This window comes from Triticum urartu, chromosome 2A (assembly GCF_056163025.1).
Source record: "Triticum urartu cultivar PI428250 chromosome 2A, HENAU_Tu73, whole genome shotgun sequence".
NCBI classification, from domain to species: Eukaryota; Viridiplantae; Streptophyta; class Magnoliopsida; order Poales; family Poaceae; genus Triticum; species Triticum urartu.
In genome coordinates, this window is record NC_141874.1 from 99,270,584 (window position 1) to 99,297,103 (window position 26,520).

Sequence of the window (26,520 nt, forward strand, 5' to 3'; positions counted from 1 at the left end):
ACAATCCCTGTTGGTGTGATTGGCTGGCCTTTCGGAGGTGCCATGTATCTGGCACAAGCGATCGAGTATTCGGTCCAAACTGGACGGGCCCTGAGTATTCTTTTTGAATGGCTTTTTCCGCTGACCGGATTTATAGCCTTTGAATCTGGCATTGACTGTCGTGTCTTCATTGCTGTCGCTGCTAACGCGGCGTTTTTGCTTATTCCGACGTGTCCTGCCACTTTTGTCCTTGGTATCCGAATTACCAGGGTTCTTTGATAAGTTGTTACTGCGAGCTAGCCAGCTGTCTTCTCCCGCGCAAAAGCGGGTCATGAGTGTCGTGAGGGCTGCCATGGATTTCGGCTTTTCCTGTCCCAGGTGCCGGGCAAGCCACTCGTCGCGGATGTTATGCTTGAAGGCTGCTAGGGCCTCTGCGTCCGGACAGTCGACTATCTGGTTTTTCTTTGTGAGGAACCGTATCCAGAATTGTCTGGCCGATTCCTCTGGCTGCTGAATTATGTGGCTTAAGTCGTCGGCATCCGGTGGTCGCACATAAGTGCCCTGGAAGTTGTCGAGGAATGCGGCTTCCAGGTCCTCCCAAGAACTGATTGAGTCTGCTGGCAAGCTGTTAAGCCAATGTCGGGCCGGTCCTTTAAGTTTGAGCGGGAGGTATTTGATGGCGTGTAGATCATCGCCGCGTGCCATGTGGATGTGAAGGAGATAATACTCGATCCATACCACCGGATCTGTTGTGCCGTCGTATGATTCGATGTTTACGGGTTTGAAACCCTCTAGGATTTTATGATCCATTACTTCATTCGTGAAGCATAGCGGCTGTGCGGCGCCTCTGTACTGGGCTATATCACGATGCAGCTCGGAAGAGCTATGTCTGTTGTGTTCGGCCCGGCCGGATTTATTGTATCTGGAGTGAAGATCATTGTCACATGCCGTAGGGCGCCTGCGTGATCCATAGATCGATCTTGTTTGTCTTGCCTTATCCTCCAGTATGTCTCGCAGGTCGGGCGCATTTTCTTGTGCCTTAGTTGAGCGGCATCGGGGCATGGCTTGGGTGGAGGGCCGAGAGGCCTCTCTGTCGCGGCCGCGAGGTGGCCGGTCTGCCATGTCATGCGCTGGTGATGTAGGTGCTTCCTCCTCTGATCGGGGTAGTGGCCTGCGCTTCGGGTAACTCTTGGAGGGGCGTTCGAGTTCATACTCTTCGGCCGCAAGGTCTTCAGTCCATCTGTCAGCTAGCAAATCTTGGGCAGCTCTAAGCTGTTGCTGCTCTTTCTTGAGGCTGCTTGTCGTGGCTAAAAGCCTGCGTTTAAAACGCTCTTGTTCGGCGGGGTCTGATGGTATGATGAATTCGTCGTCATCGAGGCTTGCCTCGTCTTCGGAGGGAGGCGTATAGTTATCATCCTCGACCTCTCGGTCGGCCGTCCTCTCATGAGGGCTGGCTTCTCCATCTTCCTGTGCCGAATCTTGCTGAGGTGGGTGTTCTTCGGCGCTATCCGGGGTAGTATTATCTCCCGTGCCGGAATCACCGTTTTTGCTTTGGCGGGATTTAGAGCGGCGCCGCTGACGCCGGCGCTTTGGCTGTTTCTTGGGGGCGTCATCCCCTACTGTTCCATCGCCATCTCCATCTTTTGGAGTATCCACCATATATATGTCATATGACGAGGTGGCCTTCCAGCGCCCTACAGGTGTTGGTTCCTGTTCGTCTCCTATATCGTCGTCCATGCCGTCGATGTCTTCGGAGCCGAAATCAAGCATGTCGGTTAGATCGTCGACAGTGGCTACAAAGTGGGTGGTGGGTGGGCTTTGAATTTCTTCATCGTCCGTATCCCATCCTCGCTGACCGTAGTTCGGCCAGGGCTCTCCTGATAAAGAGAGAGACTTGAGAGAGTTCAGGATATCGCCAAAAGGCGAGTGCTGAAAGATGTCCGCGGCGGTGAACTCCATTATCGGCGCCCAATCGGATTCGATCGGCAGGGGCGCGGGGGGTTCGGAGTCCGGAGAAGAGTCCGGATCCTCAGAGTCATGAGTCACGCGGAGTGCGGGGCTGGCGTTTGGCTCGATCGCCTTTGAGATCGCAGCCCCTGAGGTGACGTCCAACTGCTCATCCTCGAGTGACGCAACTGACTCCGAATTAAGGATCAGAACCGGTGTGTTTGCGGCCTCCAGGGCACTGTTCGGCGGCAGAGCTAGATCATGCCCCACGAGACAGTGCGGCGCGCTTGGCTGTGGCTCGAATCCGTCGAGGATCAAATCTCCGCGGATGTCAGCCGTGTAGTTTAAGCTTCCAAACCTGACTCGATGGCCAGGGGCGTAGCTTTCGATCTGCTCTAGGTGGCCAAGCGAATTGGCCCGCAGTGCGAAGCCGCCGAAGACGAAGATCTGTCCGGGGAGAAAAGTCTCACCCTGGACCGCATCATTGTTGATGATCAAAGGAGCCATCGGGCCTAAAGGCGACGACACAGAGGAACTCTCAATGAAAGCACCAATGTTGGTGTCAAAACCGGCGGATCTCGGGTAGGTGGTCCCGAACTGTGCGTCAAGGCCGGATGGTAACAGGAGACAAGGGACACGATGTTTTTACCCAGGTTCGGGCCCTCTCGATGGAGGTAATACCCTACTCCTGCTTGATTAATATTGATGATATGGGTAGTACAAGAGTAGATCTACCATGAGATCAAGGAGGCTAAACCCTAGAAGCTAGCCTATGGTATGATTGTTGTATATGGAGTTGATTGTCCTACGGACTACAACCCTCCGGTTTATATAGACACCGGATAGGGTTAGGGTTACACAGAGTCGGTTACAATGGTAGAAGATCTTGAATATCCGCATCGCCAAGCTTGCCTTCCACGCCAAGGAAAGTCCCATCCGGACACGGGACGAAGTCTTCAATCTTGTATCTTCATAGTCTAGGAGTCCGGTGAAGGTATAGTCCGGCTACCCGAACACCCCCTAATCCAGGACTCCCTCAGGGGGCACCGCCCCCCCTCCTTGTACAATTCGGACTTGGGGGGAGGGGCGCGCAGCAGCCCCTAGGCCTCCTCTCCTCTTCCTCCAGTAGGCCCAATAAGGCCCATTAGATTACCGGGGGGTTCCGGTAACCTCCCGGTACTCCGGTAAAATGCTGATTTCACCCGGAACACTTCCGATGTCCAAACATAGGCTTCCAATATATCAATCTTTATGTCTCGACCATTTCGAGACTCCTCGTCATGTCCGTGATCACATCCGGGACTCCGAACAAACTTCGGTACATCAAAATATATAAACTCATAATGAAACTGTCATCGAAACCTTAAGCGTGCGGACCCTACGGGTTCGAGAACAATGTAGACATGACCGAGACACGTCTCCGGTCAATAACCAATAGCGGAACCTGGATGCTCATATTGGCTCCTACATATTCTACGAAGATCTTTGTCGGTCAGACCGCATAACAACATACGTTGTCCCTTTGTCATCGGTATGTTACTTGCCCGAGATTCGATCGTCGGTATCTTAATACCTAGTTCAATCTCGTTACCGGCAAGTCTCTTTACTCATTCCGTAATACATCATCTCGCAACTAACTCATTAGTTGCAATGCTTGCAAGGCTTATGTGATGTGCATTACCGAGAGGGCCCAGAGATACCTCTCCGACAATCGGAGTGACAAATCCTAATCTCGAAATACGCCAACCCAACATGTACCTTTGGAGACACCTGTAGAGATCCTTTATAATCACCCAGTTACATTGTGACGTTTGGTAGCACACAAAGTGTTCCTCCGGTAAACGGGAGTTGCATAATCTCATAGTCATAGGAACATGTATAAGTCATGAAGAAAGCAATAGCAACATACTAAACGATCGGGTGCTAAGCTAATGAAATGGGTCATGTCAATCACATCATTCTCCTAATGATGTGATCCCGTTAATCAAATGACAACACATGTCTATGGTTAGGAAACATAACCATCTTTGATTAAGGAGCTAGTCAAGTAGAGGCATACTAGTGACGTTCAGTTTGTCTATGTATTCACACAAGTATTATGTTTCCGGTTAATACAATTCTAGCATGAATAATAAACATTTATCATGATACAAGGAAATAAATAATAACTTTATTATTGCCTCTAGGGCATATTTCCTTCAGCCCTCCATGTCGCACAAGCGTGAGGGATTCCCGTTGTAGGGTGTTGCAATACGTTCATGATTCTCTTATAGTGGGTTGGTGAGTGACTAAAACACAAACCCGAGTAAGAGGGATTGTTGCGTATGGGAATAAAGAGGACTTGATGCTTTAATGCTATGGTTGGGTTTTACCTTAATGATCTTTAGTAGTTGCGGATGCTTGCTAGAGTTCCAATCATAAGTGCATATGATCCAAGTAGAGAAAGTATGTTAGCTTATGCCTCTCCCTCATATGAAACTGCAATAGTGATTGCCGGTCTTGTTAACAATTGCCTAGGACAATTCCGCACACCGATCCACCATTATCTCACACTCGCTATTTATAATACTAAGTAATATATTCTAACTTTATGATAACATCACCTACTTTTATGTTTTAGCTCTCCGTTGCCATGCAAAGTTATCCTCTTCATACCCACAACGTAGTTTTATTTCTCGTTGCTAGTTGGAAGCAAACGTTCGGTGCACGTAGAGTCGTATCGGTGGCAGATAGGGCTTGAGAGAATATTGATCTTACCTTTAGCTCCTTGTGGGTTCGACACTCCATACTTATCACTTCCATCTTTGGAAAGTGCTACGATGATTCCTTGCACTTGGGGATTATCAGCTATCGGCGACTTGCCTACTATGGGATCTGTTTGGGCACGGAGAGAGGTACTTTTATATTAAGTAACAATTAATTTCATTATTTCTTGCCATTCAATAGTATTACTAATGCTTAATTGTTGTCATGCACAGAGACAGTTTGCGCATAGCCAGGTTAGGGGATGCTACCCGTCCTTCACGACGCAGTTTGATAGTTTGCACGAGGATCAAGTTATCTGGGAGCCATACTCGCCTCAGGCTATATCATCAAGGTGCCCAGTTAGGATTTCTGGATTGTGCACTAGAGATCGCCACTATTGGATGACCAAGGCCAAGTTGGTGTTCGACGTGACGGTTGAGGAGATGTCTCTTCATAGGGTGATGAGACAGTTCGGTCTATATCAAGAGCCTGAGATTCCAGATATTCCACATTTGCTAGAACACGTGCACAAGTAAGTACTAATACTATTTTAGTTGTCAGCTCTGCATTCATAATATACCTAATCATGTATCGTGCATGTCAATCTCAGGGACAGTCACCTAGGAGGAAACAAGTCCATGGCTTATTGGCTTAAGAGCATTACCCCTTACGTTGACAAATGGACTACCGCGCCGACAACTATCTGGGGTGAGGTTCGGCCCTTCAACTGGGAAATGTTCGGGTTGTATCTGTAGCGTTACCGGCATACAACGAGGATCTACTTGGTTCCATCAGCTGCTCCTGATCAGATCGAAGCCCCTCTCACCAGCGATATGTACCCAACTGCCTCTGTTGTGGGAACTAGACACCACGCGGTACGTGCCTTGGTTCTCATATGTTTAGTCTTTTGTTAACCTGGACATATTCGCTTGGTTATCTATTCGTGGTTTCTATCATACAACGAGGATATAATTGGTTAACTCTTCGTGTAAAGGGTGACTTGACAGTACATGCGCGAGAGGAGGTTTCCGCCTTAATGCAGCGCTTTCAGAGGGGAGAAACTATCCCACCGCGAGAGGTCGTCTCATGGTTAAGGCGTCTTGATGACAAGTTACGCGGGATTTACGCAGCTGTTACGTGTAGACGGTCTTCGGATGTTGCACTTCCTCCTCCAGGACATCGTCCGCCACGTCCCTTTGTACGACATTCAGAACCACGACCCTCTGTGCACCATTCAGAGCCACGACCTTCTGTGCACCGTGCAGAACCTCATCCTTCACAGCCAGGGAGCTCTTCCTGGCATCAGCCACCTCCTTCACAACCAGGGAGCTCTTCCTGGCATCAGCCACCTCCTTCACAGCTAGGGAGCGCTTACTGGCATCAGCAGATGGAACTATGTAACACTACTCACTACATTCTTTTCAATAGTGTAGTAATCGTTTCTGCATTTGTATCAATTTTACATGTTTTACTTTACCGCAGGCGGCAACCAATCGCAACCGTTCATGCATTCAGAGTAGTCACCGATCCTTAGTGGTGGTGCTTCATAGTGAGGGCGACGGCGAGGATGATGACCAAGCTACAAACATTTATGGCTTCTCGCAGACAGTGTTTCACACTCCACCACCACCACTGACGCAGGAGACACAGACCGTGACAGATGAGGTTAATTATGGTCGTGGTTATCGCGAGCCTCGTTCACCGCCTCAGTGCTTATCGCTTTCCTGTCCTCGCCCGAGGAAGACCCAGACTCGTCGTCGCCCCCCGCAGTGATATGCTTATCTATCTATGTATGACTCATTATCTATGTTAGTTTCAGACTATTCGCAGCTGTGTGTCAGTATTTATGTATGAGACATGCTTCATGTATGTGTTACTATCGCACTTGCTTCTATCTGATCAAGAGACATATATTGTTTTATGTATGCGAGAGACATATTACTATTAATTCGCATTCTTATTCTAGTCACATTTCCAAAGAGACTACAACCGATAATTAAGATACAAGTACATCTGAATTAAACGGTGCGGCTGAACTTGTGCAATACATCTTACATACTACAAAATGAAATTCAGATAGAACATAATGCCCTACTATAATACAATACAAACTAATAATGCAAATACATCTGAATGAAACGGTACAATTGGAATACATCTTACATACTACATGAAGTCATCATCATCATCCTCCGTTGATGCAGCCCTCTTGCCCTTCGACGATGCGGTCCTCTTGCCCTCCGTCGATGCAGAACTCTTGCCCTTGGTCGATGCAGAACTCTTGCCCTTGGTCGATGCAGAACTCTTGCCCTTCGAGGATGCAGAACTCTTGCCTTTGGATGTTGTAGAACTCTTGCCCTTCGACGATGCAGAACCCGGAAGCGGCGGCATGAAGATATCATCGTCGGCCTCGCTCTCCTCGGTCCATAAAAATGTATTCTTTGCTGCAGTCTTTCTGAAAGTTTCACTCTTCAGCTCCACTACCTTCTTACACCTTTCATGCAAACTAAGAAGTTCTTTACGTACCTCCTCATAGGTCCTTTCAGGCCACCCAGACCTGTGTAATTGGTGAGCCAACTCATTCATTATGGTGTCACTACCGGTGAGTTCGTCCCATGGAACTATCCTATTGTCCATCCTGAAATCGGTAGCTAGACTCAGAAGAGTGCTGCTCATCCCAGGGTGAAAACTACGATCGAATGGATAATGGGACATCTCGACTACACTACACTGGAATTCTTATCCACCTCCGCCTGGAGGGGGTTTTATAGATACAGAGGAGAAAATGGCGGGAAAGAATAACTGCGGTATGGCGGGAAAGGGTTGGCGGGAAAATAAGGCGGGAAGGGGTTGGCGGGAAACAGGTGGCGGGAACATATGGCGGGAAGGGGTTGGCGGGAAACGGGTGGCGGGAAAATACATTTCAGCCTAATGTATGAGCCATGCAACTTCGGCCTACACGAGACCAAAAAGGACTTTTCGGCCTAGACTCGACCAAAAAGTCTATTTCGGCCTACACTTGACCAAAAAGTCCCTTTTCGGCCAGGTCCCCACCACTTCGGCCAAGAGATGGCCGAAAAGGTTACTTCGGCCTAGTGTTGGGCGAAAACTCCCATTTCGGCCAAGAGAAGGCCGACGGGCTACTACTTTTGATTTTTATGCAAATCATGCTATAGTTTTCGAAAATGCTATAAAATATATCATAGTTTTGAAAAAAAATCAGGGAGTTGGCCCTCTCAATTCCCCATCCGCTTCCCTCCTAAACTCCTCTGCCCCTAAACCATACAAGGGAGTTTTACTCTCATGTCCTCTCAATTGCCATTCCCTAGTTTTACTTCCCCCCAACCAAACAGGATGTTAATGGAAACCCCAGAAGGAAGTTTAAACACGCAAAGGGCCTCCGTCACGGCGACCCAATATCTCCGAGGCTTTTCATCCTGGCCATTGACCCTCTACAGCAGATCCTTCAGCTCGCCTCCCGGCAAGGCATCCTCAAGCCCATTCGTGCAAGGACGGCAAGATGCAGGATCTCCCTTTACGCGGACGATGCAGGCATTTTTGCGAACCTAGTCAAGGATGAGCTTCGTGCGATTTCTACAATTCTAAAGACCTTTGGGGAGGCAAGCGGACTGATCACAAACCCTTGATGGGGAAGCCAGAGGTCTCGTGCGTGTTGCCATCACCTCTGCTGCCAGCATGTCCTTCTCCTGTAGGGTTCGATTTGGGCGAATCAAAATGTCGAAGACCTTATGTGCAGACATCACGCTCGGAAACGGGGACGAGTGCAGTCAGTGTATGTTTAGTGTAATGTGAGTTTGGTAGTTGACAAGTGCAGTCAGTGTATGGTTAGTGTAATGTGAGTTTGGTAGTTGACAAGCCCGGCAGGGTGGCATCATCTTGTGGTGCCTTGATGTCGCCAGTCAGTTGCTGGTCTGTCTGGTGACCCAACTAAATATGGAGCATATTGGGCCTCGCTCATGGCACCATACATTTACATATTCCTGTCATTACATTGGACCAATGGACTGGTGCGGCAAAGCATGCCGTCAATGATCTAGCAAACCGATGCTTAGATATGAAGTTTTTCCTTACTTTATTGAGCAAACGTCTATTTTTAGGAAGCCTCCTTAAATTACAGTCCAATGATGCCATCAATTACTACTGGTTTACATGTTGCTTTCCATGTTATCTTGATTAATTTTGATTCGAAGTGGCACACCCATATGCAGACATGGTTTTGCCTCAAAATAGTTTGCATACGCCCCACAGACAATATCTTGTACACCTTACAGAACAACAAAAGATATCAACTAACAGCTTGGGTCTATGGTTATGTACAACTTAGAAATACCTAGTTTGGCAGCAAAGTTTTTCTAGAACTGTGGTAATTGAAAACCACAGTATTACTCTGGGTGGTTAAGGAATACTACAGTTTCCTAAAACGAAGATTTCCTCAATTTTACATGTGTTTGGTTGGTGTTGTTTAACCAAAGTTTTGACCAAGTATTTTAGCGTGAATGATTGAGTATTAGCGGCTGCTAACGGCGGCCGACTGCATGCAGCTGCCATGCACAAGTAATACTCCCTCCGTTCCTAAATATTTGTCTTTCTAAACATTTCAAATAACTACTACATACGGATATATGTAGACATATTTTAGAGTGTAGATTCACTCATTTTACTCCGTATGTAGTCATTTGTTGAAATGCCTAGAAAGACAAGTATTTAGGAACAGAGAGAGTACCATTCTAAGAGCAGTCAACTAGATTGAAGAAATACCATCTTAGGATAATTCAACTAGACTGAAGTAATACAATCCTAAGAGCGTGTTGCCATTATGTGTCTATATACGTGCATGTACTTCCAGCCGGTCCTAAACTTTTTGTGCATGTACATGCGCTATTTATACTGAATCGGCTAGCTAGATAGCATGTATAACCTGCTGCGTACTAGTGTTCTCCAAAAGGATCAATGGATCTAATCCATGCGCTACTCGCCGGAAATACATAGGCAGCCCAGCAATCGAGAAATAGCTTGTTGCGAACGAGTGTTCTTCAAAGGACCAATCGACTATAACCAGGAGATATAATATGGTCATTTATCATATAACGAAAAGAGAGAAAATATAATGGGATAGCAGCTGGATATTCTTATCTCATTGTAGACGTCAAAGTCAAGTGCGATCTCCACGATGATGTCTCTCTGTTCTGTTTTAAAAAAAGAGGTCGGGACCTCTTTTCTAGAAACTGCAAAAAGACCTTGGTTTCTGGCATACCATGGTTTACAAAACTCCAGTTTTTTCTTAAGCCAAACGCATCAAAATATTCAAAACCATGGCTTTTTTCAAAAACCGTGGTATTCTCAAAAAACTTCAAAAAAAACTTTGCTGCCAAACGCAGTCACCTAGGATCTGTCTATTTACTCAATGCAAGATTTCATCTTATGGCATCTGAACTATAATTAGGGTTACTCTATTTTGGCCTGGTTTGCACATGTTGCTACTCTGTTGTATTACTACTCTGTATTATCCTAATTTGGGCGCTGGGCTACTTTCCAAGTGTTTGGATTCAATATAAGATTAGTTGGCTCAAGACAGATCTAAATTATGTTGGTTGCAAGTAGTAAAAGATTTTTCAACTATTCACGATGTCTAAATTTTAACAGAATATCATGTCCATCTTTGGGGCCCTTCTATGGGAATTCATATTATTTCATCGCAAAAAAGACGCGCAGCAACACGCGCCAATCATGATCTAGTTTATACGACAATCTTTCTATGTATCGATGAAAATAGGGATAAATATATTTTTTCGCCCTCAAACTCTGGCAATAGTATAGAAATTGTCCCTCAACTCTGAAACCACTAAAACTCAATGCCTCAATTATTTAAACCGGATACTTTTCGTCCCTCACGACACTTAAAGTAGTTTTGGTATGACGTGGACCCGGTTTTGACTAAAACCGTCCACACGGCCTAGTTTTGACCTGCATGTAATCTGACCTATGTTATTTATGAAAAATTGGGTTTGCTCGGAGCATTTGAGTCGCATGTTTGTCCAGTTTGGTAACAGCAAATTGTATGCTAACTAGATGGTTTCAGTTCCAGACCATTTTATAAACTGAATGGGATTCATAACAGATTGTTCACATGATTTTAGACAATTGTGTAAACTGAATGCATTGCAGATTGTTCACTTGTCAATAGATGATTGGACAAAGAACTGAACCGAACATATTGCATGACAAACATAGTATGACAACCACAAACATAGTACTGATTAGTCTCCACTACAATTAAACAATCCAACAAGAACTTTCTTAAGTACACCCCGCAATTACCCCCATTACACCGGTCGACTCATTCACCACCACACGATTAGTCCCACAAATCTGAATCTAACAGCCATCATTGATCTAATACCTCTATGGTGTGCAGAGAAATATTCCTCCTACGCATCCGACGTCCCTACAATCACGCAAATCTAATCGCTAACTTCTCCCTGATTGCATCTCTTCTAGTCCCTGCCTCCTCGCGGAACGAGATCCTCTAACATCACGAAGGGATGTCAGGGAAGCTACAGTACCCTGACATCCCTTCTTCACATCCATATTATTAAGCCTAAAATAACTTGAATTAATTTGCAAATTACAAATCTACTGTATACATTTACAAAAATTACATACAAACAACATTATGATGCAATAAAATTAATTTCAGATTTTATTTTCTATGAACAGTATTTACGCACAGTGTCTTTGCTATAGTGTCCATGATAACCCTTCTTCGTTTTGCACTGTAGCTTCCTGACGTCTCTTCGTGATGTTTCGCACCTATTGCCGCCGCCCCTCGCTAAAATAAAACCCACACGCCCGACGGGCGACGACGCACGACCCTCCTTTCTCGAGCAGCGGCAGCGGAGCGAGGTGCGTGGTCACTCTCCTCCATCGGAGTAGCGGCTGCGGCACGGGACGCAGCGGACTCGGCCTTCGTCGTCGGCGGTGGGGTCGCTCTCCTCCCTCGACCATCGGCGGCAGCACCGAGCGCAACAGGCGGCCAGGGATGTGGCGTTGCGTGCAGGGCGCGGCGACGAAGCTGAGGGAACCGGTCCTTGCGGCACGGGGGTGCGACGGTGCCATGTCGGCTGTGGGGTGGAGGGCACGTGCGTGAAGGCAGCGCTTTCCTCTGGCTTCCGGCGAGCCGCGGCATGGACTTCCCTGCTGTCGTCGTGCTCCCTGATGCCAGCTCCTCCTTCCTCCCGCCGCTGGACATGCACAACACCATCCCATGGCCTCTGCCCGCTGGCCAGAGAAAGGTTAGTAGTTTCATTCGTTTTTCCTTGAAGCCGAGAGTAGATTAATAAATTATCTCGCCCACTATACCATACCGTGGAATGATCTCGGATCCTTGCGTTGGCGCATAAGCATTATTTTCGTTGATTCATGCCTCAGATCTAGCATAAATAGGATAATCCAAAAAGCCTGACCACCAACTGTTTGTGTTTATGCTCACAACAAAGCTTTTCATTCTCTATTTTGATGGTCTGAATATTCCAATCGAGGAGAAATCTGTTAGTGCCCTGAGTTCATCGATTCTATGCAGCTATAAAGTTGAATGAATCAGCCAAAAAGTTACGGCCCAGAGCCCTAGACAAACAAAAAATTATGCAGGGAAATCACCTAAATCAACAGCAGCCATGGGCTGTTCAGATGGGGTGGGCGGCCTCGATCCCATGCAAATACGCAGCTCGTAGACGGCCAACAGCGGGGCAGGTAAGGAAATGCATGTTTACGCTTTAGAATGCATGCTTTCCAGGATAGAAATGGACTCTACAGTAATACCAGTGATAAATGCTGAAAATTTTCTGACAATACAGAAACCCAGGAAGCAACAAACTACACTGCAAAATTTAATAATAGGTGCAAGACAAGGAATAATTGATCCAGTATGAAAAAGAAATAGTCAATATACTGTTCTTATGTAGATATGTAAATTTTATCCAATTTTTTTGTTCACACGCAACAAAAAAATATTATTAGTGTCAGGAAAATGTAATGGGTGCATGGGAAACAATATTTCTGCTTCAAACATGTTAGTTACGGCACAAACAATTGTTGCATTACAAAAAAGAAAATGTATGGTATATGAAGCAAATAAATATTCATAACAGTGCGGTTGTATTTGGAAAGAGCAACTTGCAAGACTAAACAGATTCCTTATAATTAGAAGGAGAATAACGAGGCGAGTCTAAGCTGTTAGGAACACATAAAGAAGAGGCATAATCTGCAGTTTCACTTTGACAACAAGAATATACCTAAATGTTATGCTCCAGAAAGTCAGAAAAGGACAAGAATTAATACCATTGTCAATAGGTATCTGGAAGTTGGATGTGCAGGGATTTGGTGAACACGACCTCGATCTGCACGGATCCGGTGACGGTGACCTCGATCTGCACGAATCCGGCTATGACAAGTTGGAGTTATGGAAGGGACGATCATGGCAACGACGCCATCGCTACAGATCGACACGCATGAACGCATGATGCGGGACAGGGTATCCATCTATTGTATCTAGATATCAGAACACTTCCTTGACTGAATGTAAAAGTGTTAGGACAATAAATGCATCATTATTCTTCAGTCTTTTAGTTATGAGATTTTAGTTATATATCAGTCTTCAGACCCTCTTGTTTTATTTTTTTCTCTTTGTCAATCAGTATTTTTAGTCATATTCCCTCAACAAAATATGTCCTTACTGTATTCTTTCTTCAGTCTATTTGTTTTTTTTCCAGCGATATGATCTTATTCCATAAATTGTAGGCATCTGTGAGACATATGGATGATGCACGTGAACGGATTGGCACTGCCATCTTCACTGCACCGAAGGAGATCAAGCCCATTTCCATCAGCGTCAACTAGAACCTCCCCTCGACCTGCATCCTTGTCCTTTCTTTTTTCTCTCCCCAAGATAAGTTGGCATGCTCCCTGTTCCTGCATAAGGGCGGTGAGATGGATATGGGTTTGGTATTACATGTTGATGAACTGCTCATTTGCCAGACTGTCAAACCAGACGAGCCTGAAAGGAACTAAGAGAAATGACTATTCATTTACCAGTCTTGTCATTCTCTGTATTGTCAATTTGTCAATTCGACTGATGCTTGAGTGTATTAGTAGACAAAATGACCTGTTTGTTGATCAGCTATGATATGTGTTTCCACTGGCTACTTGCCGCTTTCTGAGGGGTGGATTTTAGCTTGAGAATATTTTTGCGAAAACATAGCGGTGTTCTTGCTCTAATGGAAATTCAGAGTAGGGTGTTCCAAACTAGATTGATGCACGTAGGAATTTGTGACTGAGTGTTATGTTCAGAGCTACATACATGCTCACAGCGCTTCACCAATCCTAGAACTTTCATTTCATTTTTTGTCTTGCTATAATCTGTCCATTAATCGGTATTCTAGCTCCATTAATCAGTATTCTAGCTGAAAGTTTCAAAGTTGTCAATTGTTTTCGAAACTCGGTTCGCAGAGTGGCTGGTCCTTTTTTGGGACATATTGGGTTGATTCATTTCCCCATTTTGTCTTGTATTTTGTCATACACAGTTCAATTAGCTAATTGTTATTATGCCATAGCTAAATTGTGCAACCTATGGCCGCTCTGCCATGGGTCACATGGCCATCCTTCATACACTGCTTCACTAGGACTAACGCCGAAGTACAGATGATGGTATGTAAGTTTTCACTATTTCCTCAGTTGGTCTTTTTGTTTTTCCACGGTTTTCTAACTGGGTCCTCACACATTTTTTGTGTGTGTACATTACGGGCCACCTAGAAAATTCCAAAAGAAGTTGCCTCTTGTTTGGACACCCCGAAGCACGGGCTGGCAAGACTAAGATTGGGCAAAAAAAAACTTCAGGAGGACCGTTTATGACACCTCACTCGACAGTCTATTCTTCAAGCAAGGATGGAAGAAGTTCCTCATGAGACATGACATGAGATTGGCACTGCTATACTAATTACATTTAAGACCGTCGCCAACAATGAGTTGGAGATTATAGGCATCCTTTTATGTCCTCTGAGAAGATCATGTTGGACGAGTTCCAGGCTTTCATGAGTTTCTCTGCGTTTTTTTAAACCATGGAGGCTGCATGTGAACTTCATAGATGCGAGAAGAAAAGAATAAAGGCACGTACAGAATTCAATTCCTCTTCTGTTTATTTTCTTTCCTCTTTGTCTACATACTGGTTTTCGAACTGTGGTTTGTGAATCGGATATATATAGACATGTTTTAGTATGTTTGTTTACTTATTGCAATCCGTATGTCTATATTAAAATATTCAAAAACATATTATATTTGTGAATGAAGAAAATATTTTTACAATTTTTATATATGATTGTAATATTAGTCAAGGGAATTCTCAAACCACAAGCAAACCACAAGGGAATTCTCAAAGTCTGACAAAGTAAGTGAGAAATACTACAAGCAACCACAAACATGAATTCTGACATAACCACAAGGGATAACCACAAACATGAGTACACGTACACTAGTCCAGTAGTTTTGCTGGGAATTTCTTTGCTCTTTTATTTCCTGCAACTTGAAAACTTGCAGCACCAGATGTAACATTGACTGTAAATGATCAACTAGACTGCACATTTACTGCCACATTTGAACTTGAAGCAGACATCCAAAATATTACTGCACATTTACTGTAAATGATGAACTAGACTGCACATTTACGGTCACATTTTCAGTCAAAACCAGGCCACGTGGACGATTTTAGTCAAAACCGGGTACACATCGTACCAAAACCACTTTAAGCGTCGCAAGGAACGAAAAATATCCAGTTTAAATAGTAGAGGGATTGAGTTTTAGTGGTTTCGGAGTTGAAGGACGATTTCTATACTATCGCCAGAGTTCGAGGACGAAAAATATACTTATCCCATGAAAATATGAGATCTAGCTCCTTTGACCACCAGCAGCTCCGCCACCTCGCAAACACGGTCCTTGGCTTGAACACACATCTGAAGATCAAAACAAGAACATCATATTCCGGAAGCATCATGCCTGAACTTTTTAACATGTATGGAATGAACTGAATCACAATTCACAAGGTAAAAGTGTTGCATAATATAATCCAAACTAAAATATAGGGTGTAGTCTTTTTCATAGCTTCCATAAGTGCAGAACAATAATAACGTAAACAGATCCAAATCTTGTGCTTCCTTCCATCATCACTCCGAAGGGCACAGCTTTAAAATTGCACCAGAAAACAGAAAGGCAGCCGCCACCAGCAGCATTTTAAGCTTCCTGTCCAAAAGAACACCAAAATTTGTTAAAAGAATCATAGAAATCATCAAAAAGTTGCATGCTAGTAAATTTCCAGAAGTATATAATGGCTTATAGATTAAAAAGAATAGTGGCATGTCTGGGAAGTCCAGGATTGTGATCTGCAATGTACCCAAAGCATAGTTAGTAAATAAAAAAAATGTATTACACACAAAAAGCAACATAGAACTTGGTAATGTTTGCATATCGGGTCTACACACAAGCATCCAGTATTGTTTCAAATCTATGATACCTTTGTCAAGCAGGAGTGAATTCCAACATCTGCGGATCAGATGACGGAGTATTTTCCGGCGGGCAGATTGAGCGCCTGGTTGGCGCAATCCTCGACGACACTCTTCAGCTGCGCTTTCGCCTTGTTGACGGACGACTCGTTGGGGCCCTCGATATACAGGTAGAGCTTGCGCTCGTTGGCGGCGACGATCTGGCCGGGGGCAATGAAGGTGCCCCTGGTGGTGACCGCCGCTCCGGTCCACTCCTCGATGGGCGCCAGCGTCTCCCTCCGGGTGACCTTCCAGCGCGCGTGCTGCGGGAAGTCGTTGATCTCCAGCTCGGCTTGGTAGTGCTCCGGCGCTGCCTGCGCCTGTATCCTCGCCAGAACGCTCTGCACGTTCACCGCAGCAGCGGCAATGTTCTGCTGGTTAGGAGCAGCCGGTGGAGGGAGCAATGCTGGCCCGCCGGCATTGCTAGCAGCGGTGAGGGCGGCCATGGTGGGTGGTGCTGGCAGAGCGGTGGCGCCTCCGTCCTCCTCCTCCTCGTCGGGGTGGTCTGAATCCGGCTCGGGCTCGTCCTCCTCGTACCCGTATGCCCTCCTTGCCGACTGTCGCGCTTCGTCCTCCTCGTGATCGAACTTGTAACCACTTCCACCGTAGCCTGTTCCGTGTGCCTTCTCCGTGCCCTGCTTCACCTTGGCCATGAACCGGTCCGCCAGGGCTTTCAGGTCCTCCGGCACGGCCTGTCCGGACAGCTCCAGAGCCTTGACGAGGTCCGGCGCGTACCGCTCCTCTCGTCGGAGATGAACGTCACGGCGCAGCCCTTCCTGCCGGCCCGGCCGGTCCGCCCGACACGGTGGACATAGTCCTCGTAGTGATTGGTGACATCATAATTGACGACGAGCTCGAGATCTTTGACATCCAAGCCCCTCGCGGCGATACTGGTGGCGATCAGCAGGCTGCAGACGTTGCTCTTGAAGTCGGCGAGGGTCGACTCGCGGTCGTTCTGATCCTTCCCGCCGTGGAGGGAGAGGCAGGGGTACCCGTGCTGGAACAGCTCCTTGAGCAGGGAATCGCACTTGTCTTGCGCGCGCACGAACACGAGGATCTTGCCCTTGGCAGACCACTCCCCGAGCAGCTCGAGCAGCCTGAGGAACCTCTCGCCGTCGGGCCGCACCTCGACCAGCTGCGTGATGTCCTTGTTCACCACGCTCCGCCCGCCCATCTGGATCTCCACGGGCCTGGCCAGCACCCTGCGCGCCAGCGTCTCCACCTGCCGCGGGAACGTGGCGGAGAAGAGCACCGTCTGCCGGTCCGGCCGGGTGTTCTGGACGATCCGGGTGATCTGGGGCTCGAACCCCATGTCGAACATCCTGTCGGCCTCGTCCAGCACCAGGAACGTCACTCGCCGGAGGTTGGTGATCCTGCCGGCGCCGGTGCAGAGGACGTCGATCATCCTGCCCGGCGTGCAGACGACGATCTCGGCGCCGCGCTTGAGCTCGCTGATCTGCTGGGCGACGGCGCAGCCCCCGTACACGGCGACGCAGTTGACGCCGAACGCCTTGGAGAACTTCTTGATGTCTGAATAAATCTGCACCACGAGCTCCCTGGTGGGCGCCATGACGAGCCCGACGGGGCCGTCCCCGGGCGCGGCGGGCGGCTGGTCCTTGACGTGGCGCAGCATGGGCAGGACGAACGCCAGGGTCTTGCCCGACCCGGTCTTGGCGACGCCGATGCAGTCGCGCCCGCTCATTATCACCGGCAGCGCCTGCGCCTGGATCGGCATCGGCTTGTGGAATCCAAGCTTTTTAATGGTGCCGAGCAGCTTGCTGGTCAGGCCGCTCTGGATCCACGTCTTTATCGGCTTGGGGATGCCTTTGCCCCGCACCTTGAGGTCCAGCTGCTCGCGGTAGGCGGCGGCGTCCTCGGCCGGCATCTCCTTGATGTCCTTGGCCTCCGTGTAGAAGTTCTTCCGGAATGGCTGGTAGTCGATCTTGGAGTGGTCGGCGGTGACCAGCTTCTCCGCCTTGGTCTTCTTGACATGGTCTATCAGACCTGATCCACCCTCAGGGTCGTCGTTGTCGTCGTCGTAATCTGAGTCAGATTCATCCCCTTGCATGATTCTCCCCGTTGGTGCTGCATCGTTGGAGACCATGCCGCCTTCATGATAATCCCCGTAAGCAATCACGCTCTCCGTCGATGTTGTCGCCGGCGGCAACTGTATCGAGTTCATGAACGCGTCGAGGGAGTCAATCTCATCCTCCTCCATGCCAGCACCGCTAGTTCCCCCGTTCGACTTGTCGACGTCCATGGCACCTGTCCCGGCGCCGCCATCCTCATCCGACTCCTCGCCGTTCAGGCTCCACTTCATCCCGGACTTGCCGGGGCCATCAGCCACAGCACTGCCGGCAGCGTCCTCTTGCTGCTCACGGCGCTTCTTCTCCTGCCACTCCCTAACGCGGCGCCGGCGCCGCTCCATCTCGTCCTCGAGCCGCTGCTGCTCGGCCCCCATGTCTTCCCCCATCTTCTTCTTCTGCCGCTGATGCTCGGCCTCCGTGTCTTCCTCCACCTTTTGATTCTGCCCCTGCCGCTCGGCCTGCGCGTCTTCCTCTATCTTCTTCTTCTGCCGCCGCTGCTCGGCCTCCACGTCTTCCTCCGTCTTCTTCTTCCGCTGCCTCTCCGCCTCCTCCCCGTCCCTGGTGCTAAGCAGCGCCGCCTCCGGCTCCGGATCGCGGTGGTGGTGGTGCGAGGACCGGCGGCGGCTCTTACGATCGCGTTCACGGTCTTCGTTCTCCTCATCGAGCTCATCCCGCCTCCTCGACCTCTTCTCCGTGTGGTGCTCCTCGCGACGCTGCCTCTCCCTCTCGCGCTCCTTCTCGGCTCGCTCCCGCGCCTTGCGCTCCTCCCGATCCCGCTCCTTGTCCCGGTGGTGCCGGTCGCGATCGCGATCGCGCTCCCGCTCCCGCTCGCCGTCCCTGTGGTGGCGTGAGGAGGAGTGGTCGCGGTCCATGTCGTGGCGGCGGCGCGAGGAGGAGTGGTCGCGGTCGCGGTCCTTGTCCTGTCCCCGGTGGTAGAGCCTGGAGACGCGCTCATCGTCGCCGGACGACATGGCGGCGGCTTGATTTGTGTGGTGCGTTGGTTGGGGAATTACTAGGAGGAGAAAGTTATATAGGCGGTGCCGGGCCTCGGCAGGCCGCCGACTATTGATTGGGCTGCAAAACAAACACAGAGACGGATACGGATTGTTTACGCGACAGAAGCGTGACCCGAATACATACCCAGTTCGAATCGGTCGCACAGGAATTCATGGAGAACTTCTCAAAAAAAAAAAGGAATTCATGGGGGAAAATGTCCAAAAAAAAAGAATTCACGGGAAAAGATATAGGACGCGTTTATCTGACAAACATTTGTTACGTAGATCTATCAGCGAACACCCCAATTGCCATGGTAGAAAAACTAAAACTGGCCGAGTTGGAGAGTGCTAACAAAGCCAAAAAGTAAAGGAGGATTAGGGTTCAGAGATTTTTATGGATTCAATTTAGCAATGCTTGCAAGACAAGCATGTAGCATGCTTACTGTTCCTGACTCTTTGTGTGCACGAGTTCTTAAGGCGAAATATTTCCCCGATTGCACAATCTAGAGGCCGAAGCAAAACCAGGAATCTCCTACACATGGCGTAGTATCATAAAGAGAGTTGCGTTATTGAGAGAAGGGGTGATCTCGAGGGTTGGAGATGGCACAAATATAAGGATATTGAGTGACCGGTGGATTGCAAGAGATGGCTCTAGGTGTCCCTGTACACCGAAAGGCCAAGGCCAATGTGTTCTCACACGGGTCTCGAAACTGATCGACCCTGTCACGATGGAATGGGATGAGCTGCTGGTCCGAGATATATTCTGGCAAGCGGATGCAGACATTATATATCCTAGCTAAACCTATTCGGGAAGATTTTCCAAACACTATTATGCCTGGCACTATGACAACAAAGGGATCTTCTCGGTAAAGTTAGCATATCAAGTCTACATCAGGGACAGGGATGATGCCCGACCAGGCTCTAAAGGAAATATGTCCTAGCGGCAATAATAAAGTTATTATTTCTATTTCCTTATATCATGATAAATGTTTATTATTCATGCTAGAATTGTATTAACCGGAAACTTGATACATGTGTGGATACATAGACAAAACACAGTGTCCCTAGTAAGCCTCTACTAGACTAGCTCGTTAATCAAAGATGGTTAAGTTTCCTAACCATAGACATGTGTTGTCATTTGATGAACGAGATCACATCATTAGGAGAATGATGTAATGGACATGACCCATCCGTTAGCTTAACATGTTGATCGTTCAGTTTTATTGCTATAACTTTCTTCATGTCATATACATATTCCTTTGACTATGAGATTATGCAACTCCCGGATACCGGAGGAATACCTTGTGTGCTATCAAACATCACAACGTAACTGGGTGATTATAAAGATGCTCTACAGGTATCTCCGAAGGTGTTTGTTTGGTTGGCATAGATCGGGATTAGGATTTGTCACTCCGAGTATCGGAGAGGTATCTCTGGGCCCTCTCAGTAATGCACATCATGATAAGCCTTGCAAGCAATGTGACTAATGAGTTAGTTGCGGGAGGATGTATTACGGAACGAGTAAAGAGACTTGCCGGTAACGAGATTGAAGTAGGTATGAAGATACCGACGATCGAATCTCTGGCAAGTAACATACCGATGACAAAGGGAATTACGTATGTTGTCATTGCGGTACGACCGATAAATATCTTCGTAGAATATGTAGGAACCAATATGAGCATCTAGGTTCCTCTATTGGTTATTGACCGGAGAGGTGTCTCAGTCATGTCTACATAACTCTCGAACCCGTAGCACTACTAGGAAAAGGCCTACTAATGGCGCACTGGTTTTGCCTACTAATGACGCATTACCAGTGCGCCATTAGTAGCACGCCACTAGTATATCTTACTAATGGCGCACCACAGGTGCGTCATTAGTATCTGGTATACTAATGGCGCACCAACTAGTGCACCATTAGTATGTAATAGCATGCGCCATTAGTGTGCCTCCCGGGGGCCATACGTAAGCATGGCTTTGTCATACTAATGGCGCATTCTCTGTTGATGCGCCATTAGTATCCTTTGGCATACTAATGGCGCATCTGGTGGTGATGCGCCATTAGTATGAATATTTGGTTTTTTTCCTTTTCTGATTTTTGCGCAGGTTACAAAATATATTATTAGACAGAATATAAAATATATTATTAGACAGAATATAGACAGCAGCACACAGCAACATCAGATTCATTGAATACAATAGAAGATTAGTCTCCGAATACAATTCATCATATTAGTCTCCGAATTCAAAAGACCGAACAAAGATAAAACATTACAAGTCTCAAGACTGCGAGTATCGAGTTTGTCGGAAGTAATACTAATCCTAACAAGTCCTACTAATCATCATCATACAACTTATACTCGTTATTCATAACAAGTCATACAATCATTATCTTGATAGTCTTCGAACCAACCCTACTTAATTGTTCTTAGCACATGATCATCAGTATTAGGCAGGACCTAAATACCCTATTTAAGCTAAAATAGCATAAACCAATATAGACCCTGACTCTCCATTATGGAGAATGGAGAACATCCTATCTCCAATTCTTGCGCTTCGCTTCCTTTTGCTTCCAAGAAGCTCCTTACGACTGTCCATACATTTTTTCCATCCTTTGATTTTCATGTCTCCATTTCTTTTAGAAATCTTGTATGGACAGTTGAGATTCGTAGGACGACCTGGCTGTATGTTCAAAACATTAACACTACCTTTCAGATACATCATATGAGGCACACAATTCTCTGGGATTATCTGTTGAAAAACATAGTAATAACTTCATAGTTAGCAATGATGTACTAGTTTTAGAAGTATGCAAAAGATGCACGGATATCGTAATAGTAAAAATCTTACCAGGGTATCTCCATGGTAGTTACCGTAGTTGAACACATGCACTAGTGGCATGTATTTACCATAATGTTCAGGAGTTTGTTTGTGGATAGTGTAATTCTCAATGTCAGTACAAAATCCGACCAGATGATTTTTCTCCTTATAAGTTGTTAATTCGGAGCCATCGGTGTAGTGGGTTTTGTCTACCATCTCCCGCACATTCTTTGAACAATAAAAATAAGCTGTCAATGGAAATAAGTTGTCAACTATTTTGAAATAAACAATATAAATTAGCTAATAACTATGTTTGAGAAACTCACATAGCGGTAGAACTAGAGGCGTATCAACAAGGACCCAAATGTCCATATTGTCTTGGTTGATGTCAGGATTACCAAGATCCATGGTGATAAGCATACCCTCATCAAAACCATACATCTTGCAAAACGCTTCCCAATTTTTGCAACCAAAATGGGTTACGCTCTCAGAATTATATAGATTTACTTCAAAGTCCACATCGTGATGAGTCCTTAGGTGAATTTTCTTTGTTTTATAAATTTCATGGTCTTCAAAATCCATCCTCTCTAAGACATGGCGTCTTGCATGGCATGGGATAAGCTATACTCGAATTGTAAAAGATGAAAATTACACGTTGAAATAGTTGAAGTCATGCTTAATTATGAAAATAACACTTGTCGTCATTGTGTACCGTTTCAACTTCGAAGGTCTCCTCGAGCTTAATGCTGAAGCGCCGATCATCGTCCAGGTGAGGCATGTCGCACAGACCTCGATTGTCGTGGCACCAGTCGCACTCCGCCGGGAGACTTTCCTCGTCCGATGATGATGACGACATATCCTGGGACAGCTCCCAGAATTTCTTGCCGCCCGAACCACTGGCCTCATCGTTGTGGGCCATGTTTCGCTCCAAATAGGAAAAAAGTTTGGTCAAAAAGTTGGTTATTGTCAAGGAACAAGATCATGGTCTCATCATTTAGGGTTTGTTGACACCGAGGCACCCTAAAAGCCTAAGCTTTCATCATTTAGGGTTTGTCGACGCCGAGGCACCCTAAAAGCCTAAGCGTACATCATTTAGGTTCTCATCGACACCGAGGCATCCGGGGCAGCCAAGTTAAGTTTTCATCATTTAGGGTTTATCGATGCCGAGGCACCCTAGGTTGGGCCTAATCACTTGGCACTAATCACTTGGCTCTATTGCCACCTATGGTTTAATACAGCAAGAATAAAGGGGCAGTTGATCCTACTTAATTAAGTACTAAGATACCCCGGCCCATGCATTAGTAGCAAGTACCCCATATGTCCGATTTTTAGCAAAGTCATGCTAAAATTCACGGAAAATTTCAGCATGACCTTTGCTGAAAATAGGACATATGGAGTACCCGAATTTGCCGGAACGGAAGTTAATCAACATTCCGGCAAACTCAAGGGCCTCTCGGGGTACCTGCAAAATCATCACGACACAAAGGGCCTCTCAAGGGCCTCAAGCAGCAGCGGCCCTTCACGAGCGAACTCAATGAGTGTGAACCAACAGAGTGTGGGTCACCACAATATGCTTGCAAGTAATTTTTCTGTAACTAAGGCACAATATGCTTGCAAGTAAATCACAATATGCTTGCAAGTAATTTTTCTGTAACAGTCTTGCCCCTGTTTGAAGGACAAGCAAATAGATACAATGGGTAGCTTTGGCACAATCATAAGGCACAATCCTCTGACTAATTCATCACTGTAGGCCGACATGAAACACACTCCTCCAAAAAGCCTAAAATTCCACTATTATTGCATGTAAAAAAGCCTAAAATCCACTAGTATTGCCTCTAAGAAAGCCTTAAAAGTCCACTATTATTGACAATCAAAATATGATCTGAACTGTAAGGAGTTAACTGAAAAATGAGTGTTAACTGAAGTTTTCCAGTACAGATCATAACTGAAGTTATTCATAGAATATAGTGACATCAAATGCAGTTAATTAGTCTTAGTTGAATCTTAGTAAGGTTCATTCTGAAGTCAAAAGTCCCCAAACAGTGAAAGGGAACAAACAAAAAAATGTTCGGGAAATTCCAAAAGAGTCAAAAGGTATGGGTTGGTTTTTGGTTCCAATTTGAAAACCCAAAATTTCATCAACACATTAATTATAATTTGTTTGTGCAAATACTTCTCTCAGGCAGCCACACACATCTTTCTTCATCCAATTTTTCCTACAGCATCATTGAACATCTGAAACTTACCAGCTCAACTTGAGAAAAAAAATGGATAGGCAGGGACATTTGTGCTTTTTGCCATCTAATCTAATCTACCTCTGCTTGATTAACTATTGTTTTGGTTTTCACTTTGTGCCAGCCCATTAGATTAGTTGGTAAAGTACATGCTTCATCTTACATTCCCTACCTGTGTGTACATGCATTTGCAGGCTTTCAAGTAAAGATTTTCAACACTCTGGGAGGTGGCAGTACTACTGTGCTAGTGTGCTAGTACTGGTTTTTATTCTTTGGAACCTTCTACTTATGAAGCTCTCTCAAGTAAAGATTTTCAACTAGTAGTACATTTTTGTATGGTGCAAAAGTCCAGCAGCACTAGAACTGAACTGATTGATCTATACATGTTGTAGGAGGAGCTATATCATTTTCTCCATGGGGAAGGAGGAGAGGGAGGAAGGAGGAAGGAGGAGAGGTACCTGGGCGGGCGCGGCCGGTCGCCGGAGGGTTGGGGTCAGGGTTGGGGTTGGCAGCGGCGGCGTCGAAGGGATGGCTCGATTGGTCGTCGGGGAGGCCTCCTGGGCGCCTCGGTTGGTCGTGGGGAGGCCGGCGCCCGCAGTCGTCGTCCTGCACCCCGTGCCCGGACTGAGGTAGAGGCGGCGCAGGGCAGGGGCCGACGCGGGGAGGCTGTCGGCGACGGCGAGGTCGCGGAGGCGTCGGCTATGGCGGAGCTGCAGTGGTGGGGGCGCGGGGGCCGCGGCGCACGTAGGGGCGGCGGCGACGTGGGGCGGGGCAGCGCGCGGGGGGGGGGGGGGGGGGACTAGATCTGGCGAGAGGGAGGGACGAAGGGGTCGGGCTAGGGGGGAAGATTACTAATGGCGCACCCCTGAGCGATGCGCCATTAGAATGTTTTTTCTAGATAGCAATGGCGCATCCCAGAGCGGTGCGCCATTAGAATGTTTTTTTAGATAGCAATGGCGCACTACACGAGCGGTGCGCCATTAGTATGTTTATTATTATTATTTTTTGTTGCTATTTTTTGATATTTTTTTATAAAAACAGTAATAATTTTTTATGAATATGAAAAAATATCATCAAATGGGGGTGCTCGGCGGCGGTGGAGCGGGTCGGGGAGGGTGCGGTGGGTCGGCGGCGACGGTGGAGCGAGGGAGGGTGCGGTGGGTCGTCGGCGGCGGTGGAGCTAGCGGGGGAGGGTGCGGGGGGTGTTCGGCGGTGGTGGAGCGGGCCGGGGAGGGTGCGGTGGGTCGGCGGCGGCGGTGGAGCGGGGGAGGGTGCGGTGGGTCGGCGGCGGCGGTGGAGCGGGGGAGGGTGCGGTGGGTCGTCGGCAGCGGTGGAGCTAGCGGGGGAGGGTGCGGGGGGGGATCAGATCGAGATGAAGGGGGGTAGCGATCGAGATTTAAAAATATTCATCAAATTTGAAAAAATATTCATGAATTCGAAAAGTGCCCATGAAATTTAAAAATATTCATGAGTTTAAAAATATGCATGAGTTCAAATTTGATATCGTACGCCTCATAGGTCATCAGGTTGTGCTCGGCGCCCTGTGACAAGGCGAATATGAGTTGTTCTTTCGCGGAAGAATCTTCATGTAAAGGGTACGACAGAAGCTTCTGCTTGAACCAACGCGTGAAACATGAGTTGTGCTCTTTACTAGTTTAAACAACGAGTGAAACGCGTGAATCTTGAAGTAAAAAAATAAATATATATACTAATGGCGCACCGGGTAATAGTGCGCCATTACTAGTTTAAACTAGTAATGGCGCACTGTGAAACGATGCGCCATTAGTAGTTTTGCAAAAAAAAGAATAAAAAAATTTACAGTAATGGCGCACTGTCTGCTTGGTGCGCCATTACTACTTAGAACTAGTAATGGCGCACCCCTGACCTGATGCGCCATTAGTATGTATGGGAAAATGGAAAAATAATAATTTAATACTAGTGGCGCACCCAGTTTCTGGTGCGCCATTAGTGTCTTCCACACTAATGGTGCATCACCAACCGGTGCGCCATTAGTATATAGTAGTGGCGCACTGCTTCCTTGGTGCGCCATTAGTATCAATCCTATCTATAGCCCTTTTCCTAGTAGTGTAGGGTCCGCACGCTTAACGTT

At 47.0% G+C, this 26,520-nt stretch overlaps 1 protein-coding gene, 1 long non-coding RNA gene and 1 pseudogene across 4 annotated transcripts; 1 reads left to right on the plus strand and 2 right to left on the minus strand.

Moving 5' to 3' along the window:
- The first annotated feature begins 11,473 nt into the window (after positions 1-11,473).
- On the plus strand, positions 11,474-14,899 carry LOC125528990 (uncharacterized). Its single transcript, XR_015615836.1, has 3 exons — positions 11,474-11,984; positions 13,042-13,222; positions 13,489-14,899. It is a non-coding gene; the product is annotated as an uncharacterized LOC125528990 (long non-coding RNA).
- A 184-nt stretch (positions 14,900-15,083) lies between these two features.
- LOC147984076 (DEAD-box ATP-dependent RNA helicase 45 pseudogene) lies at positions 15,084-16,930 on the minus strand (annotated as a pseudogene). 2 transcript variants are annotated; one of them, XR_015615835.1, is made up of 2 exons: positions 16,250-16,930; positions 15,084-15,978 (listed from the first exon to the last, which is right to left on the minus strand). The product of XR_015615835.1 is annotated as a DEAD-box ATP-dependent RNA helicase 45 pseudogene, transcript variant X2 (transcript). The 2 variants fall into 2 exon arrangements; XR_015615834.1 differs by having other exon boundaries at positions 15,084-16,118.
- Positions 16,931-16,950: 20 nt separating this feature from the next.
- On the minus strand, positions 16,951-19,335 carry LOC125528988 (DEAD-box ATP-dependent RNA helicase 42-like). The gene has a single exon (XM_048693403.2). The coding sequence runs from the start codon at positions 19,333-19,335 to the stop codon at positions 16,951-16,953; it is 2,385 nt and encodes a 794-aa protein (XP_048549360.2).
- Positions 19,336-26,520: the final 7,185 nt, after the last annotated feature.

What these genes read in the sequence shown, in the direction of transcription:
- LOC125528988 (XM_048693403.2), bottom strand. Translation starts at nt 19,335, where the DNA reads ATGTCGTCCGGCGACGATGAGCGCGTCTCCAGGCTCTACCACCGGGGA.